The sequence below is a fragment of the Macaca thibetana genome, chromosome 16 (genome assembly GCF_024542745.1).
Source record: "Macaca thibetana thibetana isolate TM-01 chromosome 16, ASM2454274v1, whole genome shotgun sequence".
Lineage (NCBI taxonomy): Eukaryota > Metazoa > Chordata > Mammalia > Primates > Cercopithecidae > Macaca > Macaca thibetana.
In genome coordinates this window covers 32098805-32119660 of record NC_065593.1, presented here as the reverse complement: position 1 = coordinate 32119660, position 20856 = coordinate 32098805, and the positions used below count along the sequence as shown (strand labels likewise).

Here is a 20856-nt window from a genome sequence, read left to right as displayed (position 1 = left end):
CGCCCGTCTCGGCCTCCCAAAGTGCTGGGATTATAGGCTTGAGCCACCGCGCCCAGCCTCCAAAACAAAATTCTTTACAAGGCAGCATAATATGCCATATTTAATCAATTTTAAGGTTCTACTTTTCTTTTTACTTTAAAAAAAATCTCCTAGGCCGGGTACAGTGGCTCATGCCTGTAATCCCAGCACTTTGGGAGGCCAAGATAGAGGATGGCTTGAGACCAGGAATTCAAGACCAGCCTAGGTAACATGGTGAAACCCTGTCTCTACAAAAAATACCAAAATTAGCTGGCACAGTCACGTGTGCCTGTAGTCCCAGTTACTTGGGGTGGGGGGAAGCTGAGGTAGGTGAATTGCTTGGGCGTGGGTGGTCAAGGCCATAGTCGTGCTACTGCACTCCAGCCTGGGTGACAGAATGAGATGGTGAGTGTCTCCAAAAAAAAAAAAATTCTGAAATTGGTATGTATTTTACAATTGATGCCTTATTACATTGGCAGTACTGTTTTTGTTGTTGTTTTGAGACAGAGTCTCGCTCTGTCGCCCAGGCTGGAGTGCACTGGCCAGATCTCAACTCACTGCAACCTCTGCCTCCCAGGTTCAAGCGATTCTCCTGCCTCAGCCTCCAGAGTAGCTGAGAACTGCAGGCACGTGCCACCATACCTGGCTAATTTTTGTATTTTTAGTAAAGACAGGGTTTCGCCATGTTGACTAGGCTGGTCTCAAACTCCTGACCTCAGGTGATCTGCCTACCTCGGCCTTTCAAAGTGTTGCAATTACAGGCATAAGCCACCATGCCCGGCCAGCAGTACTGTATTTTTTCCTTAGTGGTACGTAAAATAATAGCATTTCTAACAATCAGTGGCACCTTGGATTAGACAAAATATGACAGTGGAAACAGCACAGGCCTGGGTTTACATTCCAGATCTGTCCACTTAAATGATCTTTTGCAAATAATTTAATCTTCTCAGCTTCAGTGTTCTCTTTGTAAAATATGCATAATATTCACTGTCCCAGTTATTTACCTATTGTCTCTCAGCTCCAAACCTACTCTTTTATGCTCTGCTCTGTGACAATGGGCCAATATTTTGCAAACTTCATTTCCAAGACTCCTTTGCTAGCTCCTTCCTGTTCTGTTCACCAAACCAAAAGGCAGAAAGGTAAGAAAAGGGCCTTCCTTCCTATTTTCCAGCTGTTACCAGCATTGCTCCAGCAGTAACAGAGACTTAATTCCAGTCTCTAGCTTCTTTCAATTGTCTGGTGAAAAGCCATAGAGGTACCAGCAGCAGTGGGTTGTGGCTCTTTGGCAGTCAGAATATCAACATTGCCATGCTCGCTTATCCTCTGGACAGCACTGCCTGGGCCTATCATTCACCTGTCAGGCCAAGGATCTGAGTACCAGCTACTCAAAGCTTATGCCCAGAGGTCCAGGCACCAGCCCCCCAGAGGACCTCCACCAAGCTCCTAGGTTCTGGTAACACTACTTCCCTTTTGTTCTCCCAGCCTTAGGGGTGAAAGCTACTTTCTCTAGTTACTAACTCTGAGGTACCTTTTTTTGTTGTTGTTGTTCTTTTATTCTCTAACACTCAATTAAGCAATTCTCACTACTGAATGTTCTCTGTTTATAACATCTAGTACAATTTCTTTTCCTTGTGACAGCACCTTGATTGACAGACTCTCCAAAAGAGTGCTCGGAGGATAAAGTAAGATAGTGGATATAAGCTCCTTTGTACACTGCTTGATAGACAGCTATTTTCTTTTCCTATTCCCACCTTTTCTTCCTTGCCCCTACAATTTAAACTTGATGGGACAGTAAGGTATCTTTTCAAAATAAGAAGGTATGATTAAAAATCTTCCCACATGCAGCACACTATCTAGCTTTCTGTGCACATACGTAGTTTTACATATACAAATATAAATAAGACCAATCTTTCTTTCTTCTCTGAATGTATCTATGCATAAAACTCAATGAGTGGGCATTTTCTCTATACTTCACATGACTTAGTGTGGCTCTTAACTTGCAAAACCACCACCTACAGGAGCATAATAAAAAGGGACAACGCCAGGCGCGGTGGCTCACACCTGTAATCCCAGCACTTTGGGAAGCCAAGGCAGGCGGATCACTTGAGGCCAGGAGTTCTAGACCAGCTTGGCCAACATGGCGAAACCGCGTCTCTACTAAAAAAAAAAAAAAAAAAAAATAGCCGGGCGTGGTGGCACACGTCTGTAATCCCAGCTACTCAGGAGGCTGAGGTGGGAGAATCGCTTGAACCCAGGAGGCAGAGGTTGCAGTGAGCAGAGATCAAGCCACTGCACTCCAGCCTGGGCGACAGAGTGAGACTACATCTCAAAAACAAAAAGACAAAAAAAAAAAAACAAAAAAAAAACAAGAAGGGACAGTTCAGAGTCTAGCAGCTACTTTGCCTACCAGACTTAAGGACAGCCATAACAAAGGCTATACACTCTGCTGTTGGCACTCAATATAAAATGCTCTGTACCCTTCTTAGAGACTGACATTTCAAGCTGGTCAATCTATTAAAATTTTCTTCATCCTTTTCTATCCAGGTATTTAGTAATACTGCGTCTGGATTAGAACTTTAAAGTTAAGAGGCACCTTATAGAAAAAGAGGCCCACAAGAAGAATGATTTGTCTAAGGTCACAAAGGAAGTCTGTAGCATATACAGACCAGAAAACCAGGTTTCATGGTCACTTCAATGTTCTTCCAATTACACTATGCAACATATCTAATGATAATAAAACCAGAGGTCTAAAAACAGTGCCAGTGTACATGTTTTGTTTTGTTTTTTTAATTGCTTCATTTTTCCTTCATACATTATTTTTAATCTTTTTTATTATTGCACATATTTTTAAATAAACAAAAATTACCTTCCTGTCCTTAACTTTGTCATGAACCTATTTCTTTTGGGCCCCAAGTCCATGGATCATTATCAGTATATCAGACTGAGCAATAACATGAATGAATCTCAAAAACCTCATGTTCAGAGAAGGAAACCAGACACAAAAAAAATATATACCATATGACTCCATTTACATGACAAGGATAACTAATCTACAGTGCAGAACACAAATCAGTGGGCTGGGGCTGTGGGAACTGACTGCAAGGGGGTATGGGAATGATGGAAACATTCTATATCTTGATCTTGTAGTAATAGTTACACGGGTAGATATATGTGTTAAAACCATCAAACTACATAATTTTAAAAGGTGAACTTGGCCTGGTACAGTGGTTCACGCGTATAAACCCAGCACTTTGGGAGGGCAAGGCAGAAGGATTGCTTGAGCCCAGGATTTTAAGATGAGCCTGGGCAACATAGAAAGAGCTCATCTATACAAAAAAAAAAATCAAAAATTAGCAGGCCTTGGTGGCACACGCCTACAGTCCCAGCTACTTGGGAGGCTGAGGTGGGAGAATCACTTGAGCCAGGAAGACTAGGCTGCAGTAAGCTATGATCACGCCACTGAACTCCAGCCTGGGTGACAGAGTGACATCCTGCCCTCCCCTGGCACCAAAAAAAAAGGTAAGCTTTACTGTATGTAAATTATACCTCCTTTCGAAAATACTCATTTATCTGCTGAGTGCGGTGACTCCCGCCTGTAATCCCAGCACTTTGGGAGGCCGAGGCAGGTGGATCACTTGAGGTCAGGAGTTTGAGACCAGCCTGACCAATATGGTGAAACCCCGTCTCTACTAAAATTACAAAAATTAGCCGGGCACGGTGGCATGCACCTATAATCCCAGCTACTCGGGAGGCTGAGCAGGAGAATCGCTTGAACCCAGGAGGCGGAGGTTGCAGTGAGCCGAGATCACATCACTACATTCCAGCCTGGGCGACAGAGTTAGACTCCATCTCAAAAAAAAAAAAAAAAAAAAATCATTTAACTGTGCATTTAAAACACGTACATTTGGCTGTAAATTATTCCTCAATAAAGTTGGCTTTTAAAGAACTGTTTTAAAAAAAAGAAATTGACTCTAGGCAAATGACCAATAAGTACTCCAGTGCCGGCACTATCCATGCAAAACAGGAAACATGGTGTGAAGCAATGCAAGCACATATGTGAAATTTGGCTCCACACTAAATCCTGCTTCATGCTTAACTGTATATAAAAAAAAAGTGGCAAACTGCCGACAAATTTTTTTACAATACTTATTTTTACTTTAATCAAGACTAAGAACTTTAACTATGAAAATGTTAATTAGCCAAATTTCTCCAGTTCTCTATCAGGTTTTAAGGAATATATTTTATTATCTAAACTTTTCCACGTCTTTCTCCCCCTCCCTACCGGTTCCTTACTACATTGTTTCATAAACAACCTTTTCAAATCTGTAATTTGAACTAACTTTTAGATAACTTCTGAATTGGACATAATTATTTTTTCTCACTAATCACACAACACTTTCTGGCACATTTCATATACAGAATCATGCGTTAACTAGAATTCTTACCCTTAGTAACCTAAAACTTTAGTGAAACCCTAAAAAGCAAGAAATCCTGAACCATCAGATAAAAGCATTATAGATAAGAACAATTCCACAATTTTTAGAAACATATTTCCCCATCTCACAACCGTTTTTTAATTGGAACTGACCCAGATATTCAATGAGCATCAAAAATAATTTTAAGACTTCTTTTTGAGACAGAGTCTTGCTCTGTCACCCAGGCTGGAGTGCAGTGGCGTAATCTCAACTCACTGTAACCTCCTCTTCCCGGTTCAAGCAATTCTCCCGCCTCAGCCCCCCAGTAGCTGGGATTACAGGTACACACCACCATGCCCAACTAATTTTTGTATTTTCAGTACTGATGGGGTTTCGGCACATTGGCCGGGCTGCTCTCGAACTCCTGACCTCAGGTGATCCACCTGCCTTGGCCTCCCAAAGTACTGGGATTATAGGCATGAGCCACCACGCCTGGCCGAGATTTTAATTTACACAAAAAGTTTACCTAAAACATTTATCCCATTCACTGTACTCAATTATTTCAGGTTTAACAGTTTATTTAGATAACTTCTGTAAACGGAGATGTTAGACACTATCATTTAAAGTTAGTTATTTCCTTGCTAACCATGTTTTTAATAGCCAGTGAACATAAGGTGCTCACCTAAACCTAAGTAACAGCCTTAAAGTTAAATACATTGGTTTTTTTTTTTTTTTTTTTTTTTGCCAATAACTCAGAAGACTTAGCTAACAGCATTAAGTTACTCTCATTTGTTGAAAAAAAAAAAGGCACAAAAACCAATATCATTTTGTTTGGGCTGAGTTAGTAGCTTTATAACCTTCTATGCCAAACATTGACATCTCAAAATATTTAGCAGAGACAAATATAAAATCCAGACAAAAATGTATTCTGACAATTCTGAAGACATTTCTAGTTTTATTTTACTAATAATTTTAAAGCCAGCTTGTTTAGTAAAGTTATACTTAAGTCACGTGAACTTGAAAATTGCTTAGACTTATTTAATTTATAAGTGTTCTTTTATTTATAAGCCAATTTGGTAGACACAACATGTAACAATAAGTGTGCACACAAATAAACACATCTAGACATGTATAGACGCACACAAACGAAGATTCAATAGCTTTTAACTTGGAATCTTAACCATAAGATAGCAGTACAAGCTTGGGGGGTTTTACTTTGTTTGCCCCAATAGATAATCCAATGAAGGCTGTGAACCAAAATTTCAGATAAAGCATTTTCGACGGCAGTTTGATACATGCAACTCCATCCCACTTTCCTATTCAATAGCAAGCTCCAGATTCCAAACAATATTGGGGCCAAACAGTATTGGAACTGTTAGAGAAAATTCTGAGGGCTTAATACTAGACCTCAGAACTCTGCCGAGGGTGTCCCCCTTGGAGAAGTTGAGGTCTGGAGGATCCCTGGGCCATCCTCCTTTGGGGTCCAGTCTTAGAGTGTCAGACGTTTCTGACCTTAGGTGGGCACTGGTGCCGCTTAGCATGTTTTCCCTTCAGAGGCGATGGCCTACTATGAGGTTTCCTTTTGTCCCTGGATGAAGGCCTCAACTTCCAGCATCCTTAAAATTTGATAAGGCCACACTTTCCCATGCTTCGTGTTCCACTAGAGTGATAGCCATGAACTGTAATGATAGGAACTGGAGGCTGGGTGGGTCTCTTTTGTCCTTAGCCAGCAGAGTAGGGGAAGGGAAGAATTTAGCATGAGAAAACAAGGTTTAAGTCACCTGAAACAAATGCCAGCCTGCCCCAAGCTTTGCCACACATAGGGATCAGGGACCACAACTGGAAAAGACAGAAAGCAGTCCTTCAGAGTGGCCCCAGGCAGAAACCTGTAGTTGCCTCTGTGTTTAGGTGCTGCCCACCAAGGGTCCCAAGTTGGAAAGGAAAAGAGAGAGAGAGAGAGAGAGAGACATTCCCCTGTATGGAGCAGGAAAAACAAAGGAGAAAAATAAACCCCAAATTTTGGGATTACCTCCTAGCTGGCTTGCCAAATTATGTTACCGGTGGAGGGTGTACAAGTTTTTGATGTTTTGAACAAAGAATTGAACAAAACGCACAAAGCAGGGAAAGAATAAAGCAACCAAAGCAGAGACTTACTGAAAATGAAAGCGCACGGCCAGGCTCAGTGGCTCACGCCTATAATCCCAGCACTTTGGGAGGTAGAGGTGGGGGGATAATATGAGGTCAGGAGTTTGAGACCAGCCTAGCCAACATGGTCAAATGTCATCTCTAATAAAAATATAAAAATTAGGCCGCGCACGGTGGCTCACGCCTATAATCCCGACACTTTGGGAGGCTGAGGCGGGCAGGTCCCAAGGTCAGGAGATAGAGACCACCCTGGCTAACACAGTGAAACCCTGTCTCTACTAAAAAATACAAAAATTAGCTGGGCATGGTGGCGGGCGCCTATACTCCCAGCTACTCAGGAGGCTGAGGCAGGAGAATGGCGTGAATCCGGGAGGTGGAGGCTGCAGTAAGCCGACATCGCGCCACCGCACTCCAGCCTGGGCGAGAAAGAGCGAGACTCTGTCTCAAAAAAAAAAAAAAAAGTAGCCAGCCACCAGTGGTGATGGGCGCCTGTAATCCCAGCTACTCGGGAGGCTGAGGCATGAGAACTGCTTGAACCCAGGAGGCAGAGGTTTCAGGGAGTCAAGATCGCACCACTGCACTCCAGCCTGGGCTACAGAGTGAGACTCCATTTCACAAAATCAAAATATTGAAATTAAAAAAAAAAAAAAAAGGAAAAAGGAAAACGAAAGCACACTCTACAGGTTGGGAGCTGGCCCAAGCAAGCAGCTCAATGGTCTAGTTACAGAATTTTCTGGGGTTTATATACCCTCTAGAGAATTCCATTGTTACTTGGTGTACACCCTGTGTAAATGAAGATGATGAAGTAAAGTTACAAAGTCATTTATTCAGTGTACATCCTATGTAAATGAAGAGGATGTTTCCCGTCATAGCTGAAGTGTTTGTTTCCATTTGATTTAGTTCTAGGAAGTTCTTGGGTTCCCTGCCTCCAGGTCCTACTCACTTGTATGACTCTCACTGTGTCCTCACAGAGTGGAAGGGACAAGGCAGATCTTTGGAGCCTATTTTATAAGGGCACTAATCCCATTCATGAGCTCTGCCCCATGATCTACTCAACTCCCAAAGGCCCCACTTCTTGACATAGTGGTAATTAGATTTCAACATATACATTTTGTGTGTGTGTGAGGCAGAGTCTCTCTCTGCAGCCCAGGCTAGAGAGCAGTAGCACGATCTCAGCTCAGTACAACCTCCATCTCCCAGGTTCAAGCAATTCTCATGCCTCAACCACCTGAGTAGCCGGGATTACAGGATCCCGCCACCACGCCTGGCTACTTTTTGTATTTTTGGTAGAGATGGAGTTTTGCCATGTTGCCCAGGCTGGTCTTGAACTCCTGGCCTCAGGTGATCTGCCCGCCTTGGCCTCCCAAAGTGCTGAGATTACAGATGTGAGCCACCACGCCCAGCCTCAACATATAAATTTTGGCAAAGACACATTCAGACACTATATATTAATATATACTTATATATATGCACGTTTTATTTCTATATGTATAGGCATGAGGTTTTATATAAAAACAATGTTATATATAAAACACATTTAAGGCCGGGCACAGTGGCTCACACCTGTAATCCCAGCACTTCGAGAGGCCGAGGCGGGCGGATCACCTGAGGTCGGGAGTTCGAGACCACCCTGACCAACATGGAGAAAGCCCGTCTCTACGAAAAGTACAAAATTAGCAGGGCATGATGGTGCATGCCTGTAATCCCAGCTACTCAGGAGACTAAGGCAGGAGAATCACTTGAACCCGGGCAGAGGTTGCGGTGAGCCAAGATCGCGCCATCGCACTCCAGCCTGGGCAACAAAAGTGAAACTCCGTCTCAAAAGGGAAAAAAAACCCACAACAACCACACACACGTGCATGTGTGTGTATATATATGTATATATGTGTGTGTGTATAGATATACATGTATATATACTTTTTTTTTCTGAGACGGAGTTTCGCTCTTGTTGTCCACACTAGAGTATCACGGCGTGATCTCTGCTCACTGCGAATCAAGCAATTCTCCTGCCTCGGCCTCCCAAGTAGATGAGACTACAGGCGCCCACCACCATGCCCAGCTAATTTTTGTAGTTTTAGTAGAGACGGGGTTTCACCATGTTGGCCAGGCTGGTCTTGAACTTGTGACCTCAAGTGATCCACCCGCCTTGGCCTCGAAAAGTAATGGGATTACAGGCATGAGCCACCACCATGTATAGCCTATATATACATTTTTGAAATATATATTTATACATGTATATACATAAAATTTTTGATTATATATATTTACACAACATAGATTATAATATATAATATCTCAGTTACTTTGAAAAAAAAATTTTTAGAGATGGATTCTCACTGTTGACCAGGCTGCAGTGCAGTGGCAGGAATATATCTCCCTGCAACCTCAAATTCCTGGGCTCAAGCAATCCTCTGGCCTCAGCCTGCAGAGTGGCTGGTACTACAGGCTCATGCCACTACACCCAGCTATATTGTAGTTACTTTTTTACCTCTTTGCCTCTCAGTGGAAGTTTTGCTTAGTTATCCCCTCAAAGGGTAAAAGAAGTGGTAAAAAAGAAAAAGGGGCAATTACAGAGCCAGCTGGGGGAAAGGAAAGGATGTTAAGAAAGATTTTGCCTGGCCAGGCGCAGTGGCTCACGCCTGTAATCCCAGCACTTTGGGAGGCCGAGACAGGCGGATCACGAGGTCAGGAGATCGAGACCATCCTGGCTAACACGGTGAAACCCCATCTCTACTAAAAAATACAAAAAACTAGCCGGGCGAGGTGGCGGGCGCCTGTAGTCCCAGCTACTTGGGAGGCTGAGGCAGGAGAATGGCGTAAACCTGGGAGGCGGAACTTGCAGTGAGCTGAGATCTGGCCACTGCACTCCAGCCTGGACGACAGAGCGAGACTCCGTCTCAAAAAAAAAAAAAAAAAAAAAAGAAAGATTGATTTTGCCAACTCAGTGTTTTTTGTTTATTTTCTGTTTTTGCCTTAGTTTAACTCTCAATAATTTTCTTCAAAATAAAAACTCTACTTTATAAAAACAAGCAAACAAAAAAGATAATGGAGGGAGGCCAGGTACAGTGGCTCATGACTATAATACCAACACTTGTGGAGGCCAAAGTGGGAGAATTGCTTGAGTACAGGAGTTTGAGACCAGCCTGGGCAACACAGTGAGATCCCATCTTTACAAAAAAAAAGAAAAAAAAATTAGCCAGGCATGATGGTGCATGCCTGCAGTTCCAGCTACCCCAGGAGGCTGAGGTGGGAAGATCACTTGAGCCCAGGAGTTCAAGGCTACTATGAGCTATGACTGCACCACTGTACAAGCACTGCACAAGCAAATCATTCAAGTCTTTTATGTCAGTTCTCTGCAGGGAGGTGCAGACCTGCAAGAGGCCTGAAGAAGGCCCAAGAAGGCCTGATTCATTTCCTCTTCAGCCTGAATTCTAACGGCAAGAAGAAAGGTCCCAAAGTGAAGGAGTTCGGCATCCTGAACAACTCTGTCTGACTACATGTCAGAAAAATTACAGCAGGCACCTTTCCTAGCCCCAGATACACATTCTAAAAAGTCTTCTGCAAAACTATACAATATCCTTCCTTTCCAGCAGTTGAAGAGACTTTACTGGAAATACTAGCCAAACCCAGGGAGTAAATTTGATACATCTGAGGTTCCCTTCAGGAAATAATAGCACAGCAAGGTCTGCATGGGGTGCTTGTTTTCAACATAGCTATAGTATCACACATGGGCTCAGGGATCTTTTATTCAAATTCTAATGTAAAATAAAGGTTTAGAAATTCAGGAGCCAATGTGCCCATTTTTATTCATTTTCTTAAAAAAAAAAAAAGCCTTCATTTTTTAAAGATAGAAAAAAAATTTCAGGGCTTAGCTGTCAGTACTTTACTGTTTTTTTAAAGATATATATATTACCCAAATGTGGTAGCCTAACACTTACCTTTGAAGCATGTAATATCTCATTTCCTTATTTTCCTCTGGAGAACCCTCCATATCAAGATGGCAAAGGAATGGAAGCTTTTTCTTCAGATTTCGGCCTTGTAAACACAAGCCGCAGTTCCTCCTTCTGTTGCAGCTGCTTAAAACCCAGGAGGACAAGAGATACTGTGCCTTCTGCCTACTTCTTGGCCTGGGTTCAGTCAGACTAGAATACTCCTGATGGCCTCAAACTATAGTCTTTTTGTCTAATTTGTTCCCAATTTCCTTCTTTCCCCACCTTTCTTCCTTTTTGCATCTTCTCTCCTCCACACGCTTAGCTTACACACAGAATTAGTTGATTTCCCAAGGGAACTGAGAGGAGCCAGGGAGAAATATAAAAGCTTGTGTAACTAGAAAGTAGATCTTAGCAGCTCTCCTTCAGTTGCAGCAAACATGTTTCGACAACAGTCACTTTCTTCTGACAGTCAACGGAGAAAACCTCCAATGCCTCTCCTGGCTGCCGGCAGCACATGACAGGGAAAGCCCAGGGCAAAAAGATGAAGTTTACAAGGACAATTAAGCCAAGAAAATAATGGGCACATGAAATCCAGATGGAGAAGGACAGCTTGGTCTAAAGAGGTAATTTCTGAGATCCAATCAAAGCAAATAATACCAATTATCAGACTGCACGGTGGGGAAAAGCAGGTCAGCTGGGACAGAAATCAAATAGAAAGGAAACACGCCACTACTAGAATCAAGTGTGAGCCATGATTCTAATTTTCAGGCCAAAGTAGTGGTACATACAGACACCTAAACTAAGGTTTTATGCATCAAAGCTTGAGAATAAGAACGGAGCTGGTACAAAAGGCATACAGAAAAGATATGGGTTAAATCCTTAAAAGGAAAAGGGACCCTCACAAATATTTTGGAGGTCTAACCCCCTTAAGCAAGGAAGAAAAAATCCTGCCTAGATAGACTACTTACTAAGACACATATATTACTATGAAAGCAAATTTGCCACAGATCTCTGACAGAAATAAACACTAGCTGAATGTTATATTGTAATATCTTCCTGTTTTTAGCCTTTACTTAAGTAGATGCTCATGATATTCTGTATTAGGAGAAAAATCAATGGTAAAAGACCCTAAAGGCTTAGAATCTATAGAATGACAACTTCCTGAGGCAAGTCCTCAGGCCTGTACACCAAATCTAACCTGAATCGTGAACCATAAAAAATTCATTCCCATCAAAATGCTGGATAGAAATAGTTAACAATCTGATGCCAACCATGCTGAGAATACATTAAGCTTCCAGGAAAACCTTTGAAAATAGAACTACACAAATGACCTGAAACATAGAAGTTAAATAATCAGATAAAAGATAAATGATTACAACAAACAAACATTGATCTGAAGGACATTCAGGCAACTTAAGTTGTAAAGACTCAGGTTGCCCAAATTTGCAAGAAACTCAATTAGGCCACCCAACATGACAACCAGCTATAATAAAAAAAAAAGGGAAGTCCTGGTTGTTCTCTGTTCTGTACTTTGCATCATCCCTTCCACAATGTGCCAGTGCTCATTAAGTTAGTCCAGTTTACTTTCCCTTTAAAGAACCATGCTGACACAGAGGAGCCCTTCTATCTTTATGTCTCTTCAGAATAACCTGTCTCAAAAATAGAGCACTGCAGCCTTTGTTCAGGACAGTTCAGTAGCCACAGATGAGAAGCTGCTCAATTTTACACACACCTAAGTGTCTACAAAACAAACTTGTTATACAAGTTCAACATTCAAAAATGCAAATAAGGCACTAAATGTAAAATAAGGCAGACTATTTTGCACTCAACTATATCAGAAAAATATACTAAAGAGGCACACTCGGTAATCGAGTTTACACTTTCTTTCATCAAAGAGATCTTTCTACAACAACCAAACACTAACATAGCATACCCAGGTCCAAAAGCAAAGCTAGAGATCTATATACATCTTTTATGGACGCTGCTGCTCACAATCTTTCTTTAATACTAGAATACAAGAAATAAAAAGCCACATTCATTTCTCCAAATTTAAAGCATCCCCATTTTAATCTACCATGAACAGTGTCCAACATAGACACATACCTGGCACAAAATCCAACTAGAAGCCCACACTGATCCCAGCATTGTAACATGCCAAACACCAAGGATGACGTAGCAGTTTACCCGGCAGACAGTGATGCATTCGCTAGCTTGACTGCAACGCAGTCTGAGTTTATACTGCAGCACACACTGTGAAAGACTGTTTTACGTTGGGGCTCTTACAAGCAGAGAAATTTTGGATCAAGGATGTGTCTCTGTCAAAAAATCAAGTGGCCATATAGTTAAAGGTTTCTTTGTGGACTCTAAATTCTGATCCATTGACCTATATGCCTAGCCTTGAAGCAATGCCACATAGTCTTGATAACTGTGACTTTATAGTAGGTTTTGAGATCAGGTAGTATGAAGACCTCCAACTTCACCCTCCCTTTTAAAGTGTTTTGGCTATTCTAGGTCCTTTGTTTCCATGTACATTTTAGGATCAGCTTGTCAAATTCTAGAAAGAAAAAGAAAGGCTACTGGAAATGTGATATGGACTGTGAATTTACAGATCAATTTAAGAACTGCTGTCTTGACAATACTGAGTCTTCTAATCCATGAACATGGACTGCCTCTCCATTTATTTAGATTTTATTTAATTTCTCTTTTTTTTTTTTTTTTTTTTTTTGAGATGGAGTCTCGCTCTGTCTCCCAGGCTGGAGTGCAGTGGCACGATCTCCACTCACTACAACCTCTGCCTCCTGGGTTCAAGAGATTCTCCTGCCTCAGCCTCCTGAGTAACTGGTATTACAGGTGCCTGCCACCACACCCAGGTAATTTTTGTATTTTTAGTAGAGATGGGGTTTCACCATGTCGGCCAGGCTGGTCTCAAACTCCTGATCTCAAATGATCCGCTTGCCTCGGCCTCCCAAAGTGCTAGGATTACAGGCCTGGCTAATTCGACACTTTCTTATAAACTAAACTCTCACCATATGAACCATATGATCTGGCAGCTTCCCTCCTTATTGTATACCCAAGAGAAAGCAAAGCATATGTCCACATAAAAATTTATACATGAATGTTCATAACAACATTAATAATGGCCACAAAATAGAAACAACCCAATATCTGGCGGGGCGCGGTGGCTCACGCCTATAATCTCAGCACTTTGGGAGGCCGAGACGGGCAGATCACGAGGTCAGGAGATAAAGACCATCCTGGCTAACATGGTGAAATCCCGTCTCTACTAAAAATACAAAAAATTAGCCAGGCATAGTGACGGGCGTCTGTAATCCCAGCTACTCAGGAGGCTGAGGCAGGAGAATGGCGTGAACCCAGGAGGCGGAGCCTGCAGTGAGCCAAGATCGCGCCACTGCACTCCAGCCTAGGCGACAGCAAGACTCTGTCTCAAAACAAACAAACAAACAAAAAACCCAATATAAACAAAATATGGTATATAATATGGTAAACAAAATATGGTATATATGATATATAAACAAAATATGGTATCTCCACACAATGATATATTATTCAACCATAAAAAGAAATGAGGTACTGGCCGGGCGCGGTGGCTCAAGCCTGTAATCCCAGCACTTTGGGAGGCCGAGGCGGGCGGATCACGAGGTCAGGAGATTGAGACCATCCTGGCTGACACGGTGAAACCCCGTCTCTACTAAAAAATACAAAAAACTAGCCGGGCGAGGTGGCGGGCGCCTGTAGTCCCAGCTACTGGGGAGGCTGAGGCAGGAGAATTGCGTGAACCCGGGAGGCGGAGCCTGCAGTGAGCTGAGATCCGGCCACTGCACTCCAGCCTGGGCGGCAGAGCGAGACTCCGTCTCAAAAAAAAAAAAAAAAAAAAAAAAAAAAAAAAAAGAAATGAGGTACTGATACACGCTACAGCATTGAAAACATTATGCTAAATGAAGGAAGCCAGTCACAAAAGGCCACATATCATTCCATTTATATGAAATGTCTGTAATAGGCAAATCTATAAAGACAGAAAGTAGGTTAGTGGTTGGCTAGGATTGGGGAGCATATTGGAGAAATGAAGAGTGACTGCTACTGGGTTTGGGGTTTGAGGGGTAATAAAAGTGTTCTAAAATTGCCATGCATGGTGTACGTGCCTGTAGTCCCAGTTACCTCCTGCTGAGGCAGGAGGATTGCTTGAGCCCAGGAGTTTTTTTTTTTTTTTTTTTTTGAGAGACGGAGTCTGGCTCTGTCACCCAGGCTGGAGTGCAGTGGCGCGATCTCGGCTCACTGCAAGCTCCGCCTCCCGGGTTTACGCCATTCTCCTGCCTCAGCCTCCCGAGTAGCTGGGACTACAGGCGCCCGCCACCTCGCCCGGCTAGTTTTTTGTATTTTTTAGTAGAGACGGGGTTTCACCATGTTAGCCAGGATGGTCTCGATCTCCTGACCTCGTGATCCGCCCGTCTCGGCCTCCCAAAGTGCTGGGATTACAGGCTTGAGCCACCGCGCCCGGCCGAGCCCAGTAGTTTAAGTCCAGCCTGTGCAACATAGCAAGACCTCATCTCTTTAAAAAAAAATGACATATATAATGAAATAAAAATGTCCTCAAATTTATTGTGATGATGGTTCCATAACTATGTGAATATACTAAAAACTATTGAATTGTATCCTTTAAGTGGGTGAAACGTATGGTATGTGAATTGTATCTCAGTAAAGTTGTTAACAAAAAATTTTTAAATGAGTTTATCAAGATCACAGGATGTAAGATCTATATAGAAAAGTTATATTTCTATATGCTAGCTATAAATGAACAATCCAAAAATGAAATTAAGAAAATATTCTGTTCATGATAGCATCAGAAAGAATAAAATAGGAATAAATTGAGCAAAAAAGGTATAAGACTTGTACACTAAAACTTGTGGAACACTGCTGACAGAAATTAAATAAAATCGGCCAGGTGTGGTGACTCACGCCTGTAATCCCAAGCCCAGAGGCCGAGGCGGATGGATCACTTGAGGTCAAGAGTTCCAGACCAGCCTGTCCAACATGGTGAAACCCCATCTCTAATAAAAATACAAAAAATGAGCAGGGCGTGGTGGTGTTCTTTTAATCCCAGCTACTCTGGAGGCTGAGGCAGGAGAATCGCTTGAACCCAGGAGGCGGAGGTTGCAGTGAGCCAAGATCGCGCCATTGCACTCCAGCCTGGTCAACGGAGCGAGACTCCATCTCAAAAAAAAAGAAAGTGTCAAATTATTTTCCAGAGTGACTGTATCATTTTACATTCCCACCACCAATGTACAAGAAATCCAACTTTTCTGCATTCTCACAAACCTTTGATATTGTGTCTATTTCTTATTTTAGGCATTCTGATAAGTGTGTAATGATATCTCATTGCTATTTTAATTTGCGTTTTCCTAATACTAATTAATATTTGCATTTTCCTAATACCTAATAACTATTAGTTACAAAACATCTTTTCATGTGCTTATTTGCCATAGGTATATCCTCTTTGGTTTCATTTGCTTATTTTTAAAAATCATTTCTCTTTTCTTACTGAGAATTTCTATTTATTTTATGTTATTTTTAATTTTTTGAGACAGAGTCTTGCTCTGTTGCCCAGCCTGGAATGCAGTGGTGCAAACACTCAATATGCTCAAGCGATCCTCCTGCCTCAGCCTCCCAAGTAGCTGGGTCCACAGACATGTCCCACTATGCTCAGCTAATTTTTAAAAATTTTTGTAGAGATGGAGTCTCAAATTCCTGGGCTAAGGAAATCCACCCCGCTTGCCTCCCAAAAGCACTGGGATTACAAGCATGAGCCACAGCACTCAGCTAAGAAGTTCTATTTATTAATTCATTGTTATCATGCTTTAAAAAACAGTATTTAAGGGGCCAGTCACGGTGGCTCACACCTATAATCTCAGCACTTTGGAAGGCAGAGGCAGGCAATCACCTGAGGTCCGGAGTTCGAGACCAGCCTGACCAACATGGAGAAACCCCATCTCAACTAAAACTACAAAATTAGCCGGGCATGGTGGAGCATGGCTATACCAGCTAATCGGGAAGCTGAGGCAGGAGAATCGCTTGAACCCGGGAGGCAGAGGTTGCAGTGAACCAAGATCGCACCATTGCACTCCAGCCTGGGCAACAAGAGTGAAACTCTGTCTCAAAAAAAAAAAGAAAATAGTATTTAAGACGGGGCACAGTGGCTCACACCTGTAATTCCAGAGATTTGGGAGGCCAAGGCAAGAAGGTCACTTGAGGCCAGGAGTTTGAAACCAGCCTGCACAACATGGGAAGACTCTGTCCCTATAAAATATAAAAAATAAATAAATAAATACATTTTAAAAAATTATTTAAACATGTTTTCCTTTAGTTCTTTGGACACGTTTACAATCGCTACTTTGAAACCTTTGTTAAATCCAGTATCTAGGGACACTTGCAGATAATTTATATTGACTTCTTTTTTTCCTAAATATGGATCACATTTTCCTGTATCTTTACATGTCTCATGCTTTTTAATTAAAAATTGAATATAACCTGTCATGGGATTAGAAAACAAATTGAGCATATGAACAATTTACAAACTGAACATCTGAACATATGAACAATTTGGATTCTGATTTCTTTCACCCATGAAAGTTGGTGTTACTACAGTTTGTTTCTGTCTTTGCTTAATCATTTGCCCGAGCTAAATCTGTGAATTCTGTTTCCCCAACAGTGTGCAGCCACTGATGTCTCAGCTCATTTTCTTTTTATTTCTTGGTTTTATGTATAAATGTGGCTTCTGAGGAGTCACCCCTATGTCTGTGTAGCCAATGATTAGATAGAGTTTATCTTCATATACTTAAAGCTAGAAAGGCTTTTGTCCTCTGTTTATGCGTCTGAAGTATGGGGGATACAGAGCAGTGCATTCAAAGTTCAGGTTTTTCAAGTCTGCCCTAGCTGTGACTTTCTGTTGGGCCTTATCATGTCTCTTCTGTGCATGTACATGCCTCAGCCTGCAATATGCTTGTCCCAACCACAAACAGGCCTCAGTCTGGCAAAGTCACTGGCCTGTACCATTCACCCACTGCCAAGTGGACACTTCTCCCAACAATGCCATTGAGCATGGACATCATCCACCACCCAAACTGAGTAAACTCCCTTCAACTTCAGCATCAAAGCAGCTGGTCTTCATGGTCTACCCACGCTGGCAAAACTTCCATGACGAATCAGCTGGGGAAAGGGGAATAGGAACAATCCCAGACAAGAATACCACAAACTCCTACTGCTTCACAGAATTTTAGCAGTTTTTTAACCATAATATTTTCTCAAATTATTGTATGCCTTTTGGTTGATTTCAAGAGTGTTAAAATGGTTAATTTTGTCCATTTTGTCAATCTTTATAGTTGGTTTTTGTGTTAAAGATCTGCCAGTCTCCTCAGTCAGCTATACCTGGAAGTCCTCCCTGTTTTATTGACTTTTTAATGACCGATAAAACTTCATACAATGAAGTGGAAAAATCTTAAGTATAAAACATATATATGTAAAATTAATATATGTATAGCCATATAACCAATCACCTTATTAAGATACAGAATATTTCCAGAGTCCCAGAAGGTTCACTTGTGTCCATTCCCAGTCAATATTCTCCCTTAAAGGTAAAGACTGCTCTGACCTTTTATAACCATTAATCAGTCTTGTTTACTCTTGAACTTCATATATATAGTGTTATATAATGTATGTACTTTAATGTCTGACTTCTTTTGATCAATATTATGTGTATAAATTTTTTTTTTTTTTTTTTTTTTTTGGTGATGCAGTCTTGCTCTGTCGCCCAGACTGCAATGCAGCGGCACACTCTCGGCTCACTGCAACCTCCGCCTCCTGGGTTCAAGGGATTTTCCTGCCTCAGCCTTCCAAGTAGATGGGATTAGAGGTGCGCACCACCACACCCAGCTAATTTTTTTGTAAAATTTTACTTGAGATGAGGTTTCACCATTTTGGCTAGGCTGGTGTCAAACTCCTGGCCTCAACTGACCCTCCCACCTCAGCCTCCCAAAGTGCTGGGATTACAGGTGTGAGCCACCATGCCTGGCCTTATGTGTATAAAATTTATCTATGCTTACCACTTGGTTGAATTTATGGGAAAAAAAAATTCATCCATGTTGTGATACAGAAGTAGTTTGTTCATTTTCATTTCTGTATGGTATTCCATCATGTGATACACCATGATTTACTTACCTATTCTACCATTCGTGCACATTTGGGTTGTTTATGAATTTTGACAATATTTGCTCTTATAGTTGATTTTTGATGGATGAATGAACTTAATTTCCTTTGGGAATATACAAAAAAATGAAATTGCTTACTAGGGAGGTATGTGCATGTTTAGCTTAAATGATACTGCTAAATAGTTTTCTAAAGTGGCTGTTCCAATTTGTATTCCTACCAGTGGTGTGTGAGAGTCAATGTGTTCCATATCCTTGCTAACACTTGATATTGCTGGTTTTTTAATGTTAGCTTTTTTGGTTGGGATATGTGTTTAACTCATTGTATTTTTAATTTGCAAATCCCTAATGAATAGTAACATTGAGCACCTTTTCATATGCTTACTTCACATTTGGTATCTTCTTTTGAAGTGCCTGTTGAAATCTTTTCCCCGTATTTCTATTGTGTTGAATGTCTTTTTTCTTATTGTTTTGTTTTTGAGACAGAGTCTTGCTCTATCACTGAGGCTGGAGTGCAATCTCAGCTCACTGAAACCTCCGCCTCCTAGGTTCAAGTGATTCTCGTGCCTCAGCCTCCCGAGTAGCTGAGACTACAGGCATGTGGCACCATGCCAGGCTAATTTTTTATATTTTTAGTAGAGATGGGGTTTCACAATGTTGCCCAAGCTGGCTTCAAACTCCTGAGCTCAGGTAATCCATCCACCTTGGCCTCCCAAAGTGGTAGGATTATAGGTGTGAGCCACTATGCCCAGTCATAAGATCCTTATAGTAGGATATTTTAATATTCCTCTTCAGCAACTGATATAACAAGTTAAAAAAAAAAAAAAAAAAAAAAAAAATCAAAGATACAGAAGAATACCACAACAGAAAAACTGAACTAACATACATAGAACCTATAATCAACAGCTGCAACATACACATTCATTGCAAGCGTTTATGAAACTTTATCAAAATACACCATATACTAAGCCATCAAGTATCAATAAATTTCAAAGGTCTGAAATCACATAGAGTATATGCTCTGAACAAAATGGATTACACTAAAAATCAATAACAAAGGTAATAAAATCCACAAGTGTCTTGATATATTTCTAAACAATTTATGGGTCAAAAAATCACAAGGAAATTAAGAAAGTATTTTAATTGAATGATAATGAGAATTTATATCAAAGCCTGGGGAATATAATAAGATGAATTTATGAGTGAATACAGAGATAAAGAGATGGATACCAACAAAGCCAGAAGTTAGTTCTTCGAAAAGGCCAACTGAATTGATAAACTTCTACTAAGACTGATAAAAATACAAGAAAAAATGCTAATTGCCAATATCAGGAATGAGGATGAGGGAATCACTATAAATCCTACAGGCAGGGCCGGGCGCGGTGGCTCAAGCCTGTAATCCCAGCACTTTGGGAGGCCGAGACGGGCGGATCACGAGGTCAGGAGATCGAAACCATCCTGGCTAACACGGTGAAACCCCGTCTCTATTAAGAAATACAAAAAACTAGCCGGGCGAGGTGGTGGGCGCCTGTAGTCCCAGCTACTCGGGAGGCTGAGGCCGGAGAATGGCGTGAACCCGGGAGGCGGAGCTTGCAGTGAGCTGAGATCCGGCCACGGCACTCCAGCCTGGGCGACAGAGCGAGACTCCGTCTCAAAAAAAAAAAAAAAAAAAAAAAAAAAAAAAAAAAAAATCCTACAGGCAGGAAAAACAAGCATATTATTATAAACTTTATGCCAATAAATTTGAAATGTTAGAAAAAAAATTGATAAATTTCTTAACTTTCCATTCCACCCAGAAAGACATGAAAATTTGAATAATCCTAAATCTACTACAGAAATCAAATACATAATATGTATAATTTTAAAACTATTGGCCAGGTGTGGTGACTCATGCCTGTAATCCCAGCATATTGGGAGGCCAAGGCAGGTGGATCATTTGAGGTCAGGAGTTTGAGATCAGCCTGGGTAATATGGTGAAACCGTGCCTCTACTAAAAATACAAAACTTAGCTGGCTTAGTGGTGCACACCTGTAATCCTAGCTATTCGGGAGGCTGAGGGACAAGAATTGCTTGAACCTGAGAGGCAGAGGTTTCAGTGAGCCAAGATTGAGCAACTGCCCTCAAATAAAA

The 20856-nt window shown here is 41.5% G+C and overlaps 2 protein-coding genes across 11 annotated transcripts in view; one reads left to right on the top strand and one right to left on the bottom strand.

The window, feature by feature from the left end:
* Positions 1-20856, top strand: part of TADA2A (transcriptional adaptor 2A) — a 556520-nt gene that overhangs the window by 355813 nt on the left and 179851 nt on the right. The gene's annotated exons all lie outside the window — the stretch shown is intronic.
* Positions 1-20856, bottom strand: part of ACACA (acetyl-CoA carboxylase alpha) — a 329721-nt gene that overhangs the window by 202844 nt on the left and 106021 nt on the right. Inside the window, exons 1-2 of one of the 10 annotated variants that reach the window (XM_050764560.1) lie at positions 12614-13279; positions 10517-11011 (exon numbers count right to left, since the gene is read on the bottom strand). The exons of 7 other annotated variants lie outside the window; for them this stretch is intronic. In XM_050764560.1, coding sequence (XP_050620517.1) covers positions 10517-10569 — 53 coding nt within the window. In that variant the 5' untranslated portion in view covers positions 10570-11011; positions 12614-13279. Of the gene's footprint in view, positions 1-10516; positions 13304-20856 lie in introns of those variants that run through there. 2 more of the 10 variants (XM_050764561.1, XM_050764559.1) reach the window with 2 other exon arrangements.